Here is a 13,052-nt window from a genome sequence, read left to right as displayed (position 1 = left end):
CCATCTCACCATCTTGGCCAGGTGGACGGTAGTATACTCCTATCACTATACTCTTCATGAACACACAAGGGATTTCTACCCATAAAGAATCGATTGTACATTTAATCTCATGCAGAATCTTTATCCTGTTGGATTCTATGCCATCCCAGACAAAGCCAACAAGATGCTCCTCTCTGTCATTCAATATAATTTGTACCCCGGTATAGCATTATCTCATTGGATATCCTCTTTCCACCATGTCTCCGAGATGTCAATTAAGTCATTCACTGCTATACACTAATTCTCCCATCTTACCTCTTAGACTTCAGGGGCTGAAGGAGGAAGCTGCTATTGTTGCTGCTGGGGAGAAGAGTGAAGAAGTGTGCATGCGAGAGAATGAGGGAGGCTGTCAGGGAATGGGGGTATGTCTGTGAGAGCAGGTGAGAGAGAGGATGCATGTGCATAAGAGGGAGTATGTGTAAGAGAGGGCAAGGGGAAAGTTTGAGTGTAACACCCTTTCCCCCCCTCTCGCTAATCAATAGTCTCGGGGTATCTGAAAATCATGAGTTCCCAGCTATGGAAAATGGGGATTTTTTTTTTTTGTTTCAATTATTGAGTGTTATTTGATGCAGGTCCTTTTTAGAAATTTATTTTATTAGTGTTTGGAAATTAAAAAAAAAATATCAGTTTAATTAATGGATGTTATTCTATTTGTTAGCTATTTGGAAATATTTTTATTATGGATTTACTATTCTTGATTTTATTTACTTTATGAGGAAGGTGATCTTGGTTTTAATAGCACATTAACATTGATGTTAGCGCGCACTAACCTGAAATTCGGGGCAGCTGAAAAAAAAAAAAAAAAAAAAAGACCCGAACCGCGGGAAACCGAAATTTCCCATGGTGGGCCGATAACGAAGGCCGAACCAAAAAGATTCAGCCGAAGCACATCCCTACTATTTATATGCCTATAGGAGGAGCATCTAATAGCTCAAGGTGAGGTGCTGGTGGTGGTTTAGAGGCCCAAATTTTCATGCAGAGTGAGACATACGAACAGCACAGCACACCTCGGGGAAGATTTGATGTCATCTGGAGTGAGGAAAGTCTCACAAAGATGAAATTTTATACTGTTATCTCGCCCTAGCTTGACCATGGAAAATTTTTTTTTTTTAAATTTACACATTTGCAGAATAGTTGTCTAATGAAGATACCGGTATCACTTGAAATGTAAAATTATGCACACTGCTATATGAAGCCAGCTCTCTCCTCTCCCCTAATATTTTGTGATCGCCTATATGATTATTAGTTTTTGTTTAAATCCGGCATTCAATAATATTGTTGTAAACACCATGAAGTCCCAAGGACCTCTTTTCCAACCTGTGGCTGACTCATAGGAAGACCTCCCTCTCCTCCATTTGACTGCAGAAAAATTAAGATATTTAGAGAGACATTGCTTTTAGAAATGTACTTCTGGGGTAATCAGCATGGAGCGATTGGTTAAAAGCCGTACTCCAGGCATGGGGAGGTGGAATGTTTTGGACCACCTTTGCTGGATTTGGTGGCTGTACGGCTTGTAGGAAAGCTTGATTGCCAACACCCGCAGCCGGACGTGGGTGTTGGACGACAGTCCTGTCCTTGTAAGGATGAAAGAGAAAGCGATAACAAGGCCTGAACTGCCCTAACCCCAGTGGAGGTGACGGAAAGCAGGTACATTAACAGCTTCTGCACCTGCTGCAGACCAAGCTGGTCAGCAAGGGAAGATAAAATAAAAGGTTCCAGAACTCCCCCCCTCGACAAGCCAACTGCCCCCCCCCCCCTTTCCCTAGCCACTCTAAGCCCCTTCAGTGCTGGCTAAAAAAAAAAAAAAAAAGTTTTGCCCACTGGAAGTCTGAGGCTGAGAGGGAAGAACCGGGGGTCAGCAGAGGGGGCGACGGGTGCCGAATTAAACAGCCCTGGACTGGGACAGCAGGCTGAGAACCAGGGAAGCCACTGTCAGAATCCTCCTCCTCCTCCCACCGACGCTTCTTGTGACCTTCGGGAAGTCGTTCAGCCCTCACCGCCTCAGGCGCAAACTTACCGTAAAGCCCTCTGGGGCAAGGGAATACCTACTGTAGCCAAAGCATAGCTTGCCCTGAGCTTGTGTTTGGACAGATTCATTAAATCCATGAAATCCACATCCCAAACAGTGGGTGTCAAAACTTGAAAGAAAAAAAACCAAAAAAACCACACTAAATTTCGAAGAATTGTCCTTCAGCCCTACAGTAAAACTGTATGAAAAGTCATTTGCAAACCTTGGTGCTCTGCTCCTCTTGCGTCACCTTCCTTCTGACACACGAAACACAAAGTCAAAGACAATAAAACCAAAAAGTTTATCACACAGACTACTATCCTTGAACATTTATTTTCTATAAAGTTACGTATAATAAGCAAAGAACACTTTAAAAAAAAAAAAAAAAAAAAGACAATTCTAACATTTTATATAATCAGCAACGTTTTCCCATATATTCTTCACTAATATTTATTCACACTCAGTTGAATTTCTTTCATCTGCACAGCAAAAGTAGCTCCATGTTCTCAAAATGAGGGCAAAGGGACAAATAAAACCTCAAACAACTGAAGCTGTTTTACCCTGTTAATATCTGCCCTCTTGTTTGGCTTTTGCTGCCCAAAGTCACAGATCCTTGCGTCAACAAGGGAGGAGGGCCAGGGCTAATGGGCTTTTCATTGGCAGTAACCTTGTCTTTATTTTTAACTCCTCCTCTGATCTGTGAAACCAAGAGCTGCTTTTTCTTTTTTCTTTTTTTAAACGAAGGAGACTGTGGACCAGTCCCGTGTGCAGCCGTGCAAGGGGACTCTGGTTTGATCCCAGAGCCAGCTCCTCCCTCACCGAGCTGGAACGGGGCCGCTGATGCTGCATCCCATAGCCACCCAGAAAGGAAGTGCAGCCCATCCTGCAACAGCAATGCACACTGCCCAGGCTGAATAGGGAGCCAGGGGTCTGTGGCCCTTTCAACCTCAACCCCCATGCCTTAAAAAAAAAAAAAAAGACCATTATTACAAAGGCTGGTTAATAAGAGGATATATAAAATAGTATAAAATTCTCAGGCTAAACAAAAAAAAATTTCATTCTAAGGTGGAGGGGGCTTCAAACGTGAACCTCCCCTACCATGCAATATGCAAATGTCCAGCATCCTACAATACGGCCTTTAGAAGCTAAGGAGAAATGTAACACATCAACCGCATCTTGAAAATAAAGAAATAAAAAGCACATCTCACACTCCAGTTCTACTGAGTGCAACAAACTGCAGTCACACAGGTGGGGCCACCCTAATGTGTCTTTTCCGTAACGGTTTCTACACTAAGGAAGTTTTCAGTAATGCAACCGTATGCTTCTCTTTTTAATGCGAGTTTATTTCTAGACTTAAAAATCCCTCACACAGGAGTAAGAAAACAAGGCATGTACTTGTAGACAATACAGATTGGTAGTTTTGGTCGACATCCGAGTACCATTAAAAATACCCACATTGGTCATATTGCTTAAGGTGCTGAATCTTACAAATTCTTCTCACATGAACAGGCGGTGGACGAAGGCGGAAGTTACCTTTTCCAAATAAACCCGATGGGGACTACTGCAAATGTAATAGCATTCAATGCACAAAGGTGATAATAAAGGGAGAACAACAGGACAAATAATGTTATCCCCACTCCAGGCAGCATGCCCAGTAGTCAAGGGATCCCTTGCTAGCAGATGGTTGGAAGACAGTCTCCTCCAAGACGGACTAACTGTTATTGGAGTTCTCGCATCAGCAGAGAGTGAGTCACTAGGATGGGAGCAGTTGTCCTGCCCTTCACAGATTTAGCAAGCCAGCTCTATGGTTTGCCCAAGACCCCTTTGCGCGGGAAATTCATCTCCGTGTCATAGTGCCAACCTCTATTCTTTTAATTGCTTCATTATAACCCATCATATCAACATACAACAAAAATAAAATAAATCCAACTAAATAGAAGACATTGTGGTTTACAGTCTATCACACACAGGAGCCGTATCAAGATTTTAAATGATTATGCTGTTTCTAACTAGTGAAAGATATAAGAGCCAAATGATTATAAAAGGAATTAGATTGCATATTATGCACTAAGAGCCGGTCCTACGTGGGTGCAGGTGTAATGAGCTGGAGCTCTCATCTGTACCACAGCACAAATAGAACCCAATGAGGTAGGCAAACCTTATGCCACCCTATCTTGTGAAAGAATGCTACAGACTGCAAAGGCAACTTATGAAATGCCACTATTTTCATTTCTTCAGCTAGGAGACTTGCAAGATCAGACTATGCACATTTGAAAAGTTGACATACAGGCATAGTACCAATGATCAGGAAAACTGTGTTCAAAGTCAGTAAAACAATTAAGAAAAAAAAAAAAGTCACCGAGTTACAAGAATGAAGTCAACATCGCTGGTGTCTTCACGAGATGTACAAAAAAACAGCCCACTAATGCATGTTCAGCCAAGCTTTATCCCTAGTGAAAATGGATGACTAGGGGTTATTCTCACAAGCTGGAGGTAAAACTTGGCAATCAGGAAGTTGCTATTCCTGGCTTCAGCACACCTTAGCCCTCTCATGCAATGTCTCTGAAATTCCAGTCTTACGAAGCTCCTCAGAAGGCTGTTTTATTGTCAAAGGCTCTCAAAACAGGGACAAATCTGAAACCATCCTTCTAGGGCTTAAAAAAAAAAAAAAAGACCAAATCCCCCACTGTTCTAAGTGCTCAGTTTAACAACCTTACAGCTCCTAATTCTGAAGTAGTTAAAACAAAAAGGCACTTTTTTTTCAGAACAAGAAAATACATTCAATACATTTTACAAAATGAATTGCAGACTTCCCTTAAGAAAATAACTATTATTGCATTTTCTAGTAATACTTATGAAAAAAAAAAAGAAATCGACATTTGTTTAAGCAAAATATTCTTGAAAGCTGAGCAAAAAAACACTCTTTGTTCCACAGGGATATGAGAATTACATTTTGTCTGCTCCAACAGAGCTTTAAAGTCAACGTCCATATTCAGTCTCTTGGGTATGGAATTACTGGCGGACCTCAGTAATACCGCTGACATCTCTGGGAGGTCTGGAAATAGCTCAAAGGTGCTAGAACAACATCTTAAACATTCTTCTTGCAGGACACCTGGCCAGAGAGCCTACAGACGTTTGTAGGTACCAAGCAGAGCATTGCACTTTGGACAATAGTGATCCACATCCTGGAGAGCATCAACGCAAAAAGGAATCAAACAGCATCCAAATGCGCACCTAAAAGTGAGAGAGAGAGAGAAAAAACCAACCCACTCAGAATTACACAAATGGAATCCAAGTAAGAGCTCGACAAATCCTGGCACCATGTCACCTAGAAATCTTGCTGTGGCACATACTATTTTTGTGCCTCTAATGCATTTCTTTGCTGCTGTCGCTCCTGGAACAACTATTCCCTTTTCCAGTCTGGCACTGCACTACCTGGTGAGTTTGAGCCTCGCGGTGCCTAACATCGAGGCCGATCTCAGCCTCCGCAGTTAAAAACGAGAGAGGCTAGTGCAAGCGTTTGGGCACGGCCTAGCTCAAACTCACCGAGAACAATGCAGTGCCGGACCAGAAGAAGGGCGCACTGTTCTGGAAGTAGCAGCAGCCAGCAAGGCGAGGGGGGAGAGGGGATTGGCTGGTCTGGCTCAAACCAGGTGGGTAGGGATGGAAGAACTAGCTGAAGCTGGGTAGATTGTGGGGAGTGATCAGACATAGCTAGCCTGGGGGGGGGGGGGGGGGGGGGGGAGGAGGAGGATGGCTTGAATGTAGGGGGGTTGCAGGGATAAGCTGGCAACTAACTGCAAAGAAAAAAAAATTGTCAAGGCCTGCCTTAAGCAAACAATAGCAGTTTATTTCTAGGTGTGCCGTGCATGTTCTGTTTTTATATTTTATATGTCATGCATACTGTACATTGATGTTTGATCTTTTCATTTGTGTAAGAGAAGCAAATATTTTTTTTTCTTATAAAAATGCGAAGGGAGTACAAATCCAATCCTGGAGAATTGCAAACAGTTTTCAGCTTAAATCAAACTATGAAAATTAATTTGTTTCTTCAATCAAAAAGTGATCTGGTTTTTTACAATTTATTTAAAAAAAAATGTAAGTAAACATATCTTGTGAATATTCACTATTATTCTGAAAATGAGGCTTGTTTGTAAACCTTCAAGGTTATGTACCTTGGCCTGATCCAGGATGGCATATCTTATGTCCACATCACCAGTGCCAGCCTAGCAATGGCCCATATCATGACATTCTTCAAACCAAGAACAGGAAGAAGTGCAAAGCAACAGCTCCAGGGAAAAAGATGTTACTTGGTCTGTGATTTTACTCTTAAGCACCAATAGGGCTGTGATGGCTGATGCTGCACAGAATCCGCTTACTCAGCTGACCACATGATGGGTCAGTAACATCCAACATTCACCCAGACACATTAAATACAATCTCTGTGATGATGCTGGTCTGCCCTCTGTCAAAGCCAAGAAATTGCCTCCCTCCATCCTCTCCTCCAGTGGGAGCACTGAGAGAAGAGGTCACCTCGCTGGTGGCTGGAAAGAATCAGAAAGTTTTAAAACTTAAAAGTATTGGGGAAACGTAAACTATTGGGGTGTGGTATTAGTGTGTTCGTGTGTTTTGCTTTAAATAGGTGTTTGTGCTTTTTAATATATTTATAAATGATCTGGAAAAAGGTATGACAAGTGAGGTGATCAAATTTGCAGATGACACAAAATTATGCAAACTAGTTAAATCTCAAGTGGATTGTGATAAATTGCAGGAGGACCTTGTAAGACTGAAAGATTGGGCTTCCAAATGGCAGATGAAATTTTAACATGGACAAGTGCAAAGTGATGCATATAGAGAAAAATACCCAGGAAAGAGATATAGGCATAATGGATAATACATTGAAATTGTCAGCTCAGTCTGCTGTGGCAATCAAAAAAGCAAACAAAATGTTAGGAATTATTAGAAGGGGAACGGCAAATAAAACAGAGGATGTCTTAATGCCTCTGTATCGCTCCATGGTGAGACTGCACTTTGAATACCGTGTGCAATTCTGGTCACCGCATCTCAAAAAGGATATGCTACACTGGAGAAGGGTGACCAAAATGATAAGTGGCATGGAACAGCTGTACTATGAGATAAGGCTAAGAAGTTAGGGCTGTTCAGTTTGGAGAAGAGACGACAGAGGGGATATGATAGAGGTCTATAAAAGGACATGAACAAGTTAATGTAAATCAGTTATTTACTCTCTCATGTCAAACAAATTAAGAAAATTATTTTTTACTCAGCACATAGTTAAGCTCTGGAATTCATTGTCCGAGGATGTGGTTACTGCAGTTAGTGTAACTGGGTTAAAAAAAAAGGTTTGGATAAGTTCCTAGAGGAAAAATCCATGAACTGCTATTAATTAGCAATAGTAATTAGTTAGCAATAGTAGCTTGTGATCTATCTAATGTTTGGGTACTTGCCAGGTTCTTATGGCCTGGATTGGCCACTGTTGGAAACAGGATGCTGGGTTTGATGGACCCTTGGTCTGACCCAGTAAGGTATATCTTATGTACAAAACTCGGAATGCTACCCTAAGGTCCAGGAATATGGAATGGCATTTCTGTATGCCTACTTTTCAGTACTGCATGATTTGTTCATTTTACCCTGTATGCTAGAAGAAATAAAATAAAAACCAGATGTTGATGTTCTACTCTTCCTGCTTGAGTTCTTATGTGCCAGCTGTCAGGACAGAAGGATGCATGGTAGTGAATATTTGAGCATAGGAGAGGAAGCACAAAATCTTATTAGTTTTGGTGCCTATGATGTTCAAAATTATTGCTGTTTTGGAACTTAATAGCACTTACGTTACAAATTGGCTTGCTGTGAGATGGACAATTATCTCCTAGGCTGCCATACAGTGGGATGTACAGGTACAGCTTCAAGCATTTTTAAAGAACCTTGTGGTTTATAAATTTTAATCAATCAATCAATAACTGTGGGACAGGCGTGGATTGGAGAAGAAATTGGAGACAGGAAAAAAAAAACCCAAACACAAAAAAAACCACAAGCTGGCATTTCACAACTCACCCTAGTATGCAGAGGCCCCCACAGGACAGCCAGGTCAGTGCTCCTGCGTTATATGAGAGACGGGTCACTATCATTTCTCGGCAGGAGGGGCAGCATATCTGAACGGGACGGTCATAAAACGTCACCTGCTGCTGCACATACACAGTCTGAACGGTAACTGGGTCAAAAAAGCAAAAGGCAAACAGGAAATCAGAGAATGGAATTAAAGACTTATCCACGACTGCTTTCCACAAAGCAAAAAAAGTCCAAACCAAATGTTCTCATGAATATTGTGTGACGTACAACCTTGACCCAAAGGAGAAAACTGGAAATGTGTTTTTCTTGCATGAATCATGCTCACTTCAAAGTCCTACTTTAATCAGTCTAACTTGTACACACAATCTGTATCTAACATTTTTAGTAAGATAACCTATGAGCAAGGTGGAGGAAAGGCATGAGAAACGCACACAGGGCAGATTCTGTACCAGCGCAAGGGTTCGTGGGCACAAATCTTCATAGGTCTTGCCCATGGCACAGTGGTGCTCAAACCTCAGATATATGCAAATCTCTCTCATGCCTATTCATTGGGGACATCATGAAAATCCAAATAGCTGGGAGAGAGGCCGAGAATTGGTCAGAGTACCAACTACCACAACAGACTAATGAACATCAGAACAAAAAAGCTCACAGGAGGAGTTGAAGTGCTTTGATAAACTATTCCAAAAAAAATCTTACCTGGATTGGAAATTGGAACTGGCATAGGTTGTGGATTGTATGCAGGGCCACTCGTATTTTTCATATCAGATCCAGGAGCCAGGCCATACTGGGGAACTGTTGCCTCTTCATATGAAGGAGGGGCTGTTGGAGCCCCACTTGGAATAGACTGATAGGATCCTGGAGCCTGCATTTTACCTATAGCACAAATCAGAAGAAAAAAAAAAAAAAAAAAGGTTTTTTCCCCTTGAAAACTGATCCATTTTGTCAAGCACAGTATTGATCAGCATCTGAAGAGTCATTCATCCAAGTCCAGTACATAATCATTTTAATATCAGAATAAATCCAGAATTCTTTAAAGGATAATTTCAAAGCATTTTATCCAATGATTTTCAAATTGGTCTAAGTAAGGTCATTTTCAGCACCACCACAACTTACTTCAGAAATATATCTTTTTATAAGCATGTTCTTTACTCTTCAGAAACAAAAGGTCAAAAAACAAGTGAGATTTTATCGGACCAACTTAATACATGTGACAGGCTTTTGAGAGCCGTGCTCCCATCATCTGTCACCGCAGAATGAGCTATGGATGAATTTGCCTGAATCTATAAGAAAATTAGAGGTTGCCCTACAATGGTGGTCTGGTGATGGCAACCTATAAGTTTATTTGTATAATGAATGCTAGTCACTAATATACTAAAAAAAAAAAAAAAAAAGTTATTGCATCATCTTATTACCTATGGCCGGCTTGTTTGACCTTTATTTTTGTATATCCAAGTGGCCTGGCACAACATCCACACTATTGTATTCTGCGGAATAACATAAGACTTGCCATACTAAGTCAGACCAAAGGTCCATCAAACCCAACATGCTGTTTCCAACAGTGGCCAAACCAGGTCCCAAAGTACCTGGCAGGATCCCATGGGGTAGACAGATTCCAAGCTGCTTATCTCAAGAACAAGCAGTGGATTTCTGCATCTCTACCTTAATAATGGTTAATGGACTTCTCCTCCAGGAACCTGTCCGAATTTTTAAACACAGCTATACTAATAGCTTTCACCACATCCTCTGGCAACAAATTCCAGAGCTTAATTATGCATTGAGTACAAAATATCTCTCTTAGTTTTAAATGTATTACCTAGTAACTTCATTATGCGTCTCCTGGTCTTTGTACTTTTCTAAAGAATAAATAACTGATTGTTTACTCATTCCATAGATCTCTATCTTATCTCCCCTCAACTCTCTTTCTCCAAGCTGAAGATGCTAACGAGATTAGGCCTGTCTTCATAGGAGAATTGTTCCATCCCCTTTATCATCATTTTGGTCGCCCTTCTCTGTACCTTTTCTAATTCTGCTATATCTTTTTTGAGATGGGGTTGACCTGTTCTACACACAATACTCAAGATGAGGTCATACCATTAAGCGATACAGAGGCATTATGATATTCTCTGTTTTATTCTCCATTCCTTTCCTAATAATTCCTAGCATTCTATTTGCTTTCTTGGCTGCTGTAGCACAATGAGAAAAAGATTTCAATGTATTTTCAATGAGGACACCTAGATCCTTTCCTGAGTGATGACTCCTAATGTGGAATCTGGCATTACGTAGCTATAATTTGGGTTACCCTTCCCTAAGTGATCACTTTACACTTGTCCACATGAAATTTCATTTGCATGCCTGGTCTTCCAGTTTTGCAAATGTCTTCTTGCAATTTCTCACAATCCTCTTGCGATTTAACAACTTTGAATAATTGTGTCATTGGCAAATTTGATCACCTCACATGGTCCCATTCCACTATTCACCTTTTTCCACTGGTAAAATTTACCATGTAGCCCTACTCTCTCTGTTTTCTATCTTTTAACCCGTTGGCAATCCACAATAGGACACTTACCATCTATCCCACGACTTTCTAATTTCCTAAGTCTCTCATGAGTGACTGTCAAATGTTTTCTGGAAATCCAGATACACTATATCAACTGGCTCACTTTTATCCACACATTTATTTACATCTTCAATAAAATGTGGCAAATTTGTGAGGCAAGATTTCTCTTGGCTAAATCCATGTTGGCTTTGTCCCATTAAACTATGCTTATCTATATGTTCAGCAATTTAATTCTTTAAGATAGTTTCTACCATTTTGCCTGGCACAGACGTCAGACTCACTAGCATGTAGTTTCCTGGATAACCCCTTGATCTTTTTTTTAAAATTGGTGTAACAGTCAAACCTCCAGTCTTCAGGTACCATAGATGTTATTGATAGTGTACAAATTTCCAATAGCAGATCTGCAATTTCATTTTTCAGTTCTTTTAAGCACTCTGGGATATATACCATCTGGTCAAAGCAATTTGCTACTCTTTAGTTTGTTAATTTGCCCTAGTACATCTTTCAGGTTCACTGACATGTGTTTCAGCTCTTCTGAATCATCCTTTGAATATCAGTTTTGGCATGGGTATCTCTTACATCTTCCTCAGTGAATACCGAAGCAAAATAATTCATTTAGAATGGTACATTTGGAACAGAGCTTCCATATAATACTATACAAATGAGTAATTACAGTTCTACCTTCAGTCTTAAGATATCCCGAATATCATTAGGCAAGCTCTTAATGTAAGTGCCCCAAATATCAAGAAACGTGTTGCTTCTCACAGAAGGGGATGGAAGAGGGAGGAAGGGGAATTTCAGACAGAACTGTCATGTCTAAGTAGCATTGATTGTGTTATGTGTCTACTGTATGTTCTATTTATGACTATACTCAAACATTTACACACAAAAAAAAATTAATTTAGTCTCTGCTATGGCTTTGTCATCCCTAAGTGCCCCTGGAATTTGTTGCCAGAGGATGTGGTTAGTGCAGTTAGTATAGCTGTGTTTAAAAAAGGATTGGATAAGTTCTTGGAGGAGAAGTCCATTACCTGCTATTAAGTTCACTTAGAGAATAGCCACTGACATTAGCAATGGTAACATGGAATAGACTTAGTTTTTGGGTACTTGCCAGGTTCTTATGGCCTGGATTGGCCACTGTTGGAAACAGGATGCTGGGCTTGATGGACCCTTGGTCTGACCCAGTATGGCATTTTATGTTCTTATGTTTACCCCTTGATCATCTAATGGTGCAACTGATTCCCTCTCAGGCTTTTTACTTCGAATGTACCTGAAAAAGATTGAGCTTTTGCTTCCATGGAAAACTTTTCAAATTCTCTCTGCCTTCCTTACCAATGCTTTGCATCCGACTTGCCAGTGCTTATGCTATTTCCTGTTTTCTTCATTTGGATCCCTTTTCCATTTCTTGAAAGATGAATTTAGATATAGCCGCTCTCACCTCACCTTTTAAATCACACCAGTTGCTGTTTAGCCTTCCCTTCCACCTTTTCTAATGCATGGAATACATCTGGTCTGGGCTTCCAAGATTGTATTTTTAAACATCCATGCCTGAGCTCCTTTCAGTTTTTCCTAACCATTTTCCTTATTTTTGCATAGTCACCTTTTTGAAAAGTTAAATACTGCCATAGTAGATTTCTTTTTTGCACTCCCTCCAGTTAAGTCAAATTTGATAATGTTGTGATCACTATTGCCAAGTGGCTCCAACAATGTTACCTCTTGCACCAAATCCTGTGTTCCACTAAGGGCTAGATGTGAAATTGTTTCATGGAGCAGCTGTCCAAGAACCAACAAGAGAAATTTCATCTAGGAACTTTACTTCTCTAGAATGTCCTGATGTAACATTCACCCAGTCAATACTGGGGTAACTGAATTCACTCATTACAGGGCTGTTGATTTTATTAGTTTCCCTAATTTCTTTTAGCATTTTATTGTCTGTTAGTTCATTCTGGCCAGGTGGATGGTAATACACCCCCACCACTATTGTATTGATATTTTATTTAGTTTTTTTCAGTGCATGCACGTAAGCTCTTGATAAAAGAATTCTGCACTTTAGATATTTAAGCTAAACCTTTCAATATTCACTTTAGCAATGCGAATAAAACAAAATGTAAAATACAAAATTTCCAAATACTCTTTGAGCCCAACAATGTGTAAGAAAAACTTGTTTCCTCCTGTTCCTCTGGGCATCCATCTCAATCTGAACTAGGTCTGGGACCCTGGCACCAGACGCCACCATTCGGGGATATTTCCCCTAGCTTATATCCCTTCTCGGGTCACTTAGCCCAATCAATGCAGCAACAGCCTTTGGCAGAGGGTCATGTATCTCTTTCTGGGCCCTGCCATCGTTGGCCCCAGGTC

At 40.6% G+C, this 13,052-nt stretch overlaps 1 protein-coding gene across 3 annotated transcripts in view; it reads right to left on the bottom strand.

The window, feature by feature from the left end:
• Positions 1-3,369: 3,369 nt before the first annotated feature.
• Positions 3,370-13,052, bottom strand: part of LITAF (lipopolysaccharide induced TNF factor) — a 32,636-nt gene continuing 22,953 nt past the window's right edge. For all 3 annotated transcript variants that reach the window (XM_029577114.1, XM_029577115.1, XM_029577113.1), the window contains exons 2-4: positions 8,834-9,010; positions 8,120-8,276; positions 3,370-5,281 (exon numbers count right to left, since the gene is read on the bottom strand). In XM_029577114.1, coding sequence (XP_029432974.1) covers positions 5,173-5,281; positions 8,120-8,276; positions 8,834-9,005 — 438 coding nt within the window. In that variant the 5' untranslated portion in view covers positions 9,006-9,010 and the 3' untranslated portion in view covers positions 3,370-5,172. The remainder of the gene's footprint in view (positions 5,282-8,119; positions 8,277-8,833; positions 9,011-13,052) is intronic.

This window comes from Rhinatrema bivittatum, chromosome 14, assembly GCF_901001135.1.
Source record: "Rhinatrema bivittatum chromosome 14, aRhiBiv1.1, whole genome shotgun sequence".
NCBI lineage: Eukaryota > Metazoa > Chordata > Amphibia > Gymnophiona > Rhinatrematidae > Rhinatrema > Rhinatrema bivittatum.
This window is presented reverse-complemented; position numbering and strand designations above follow the sequence as displayed.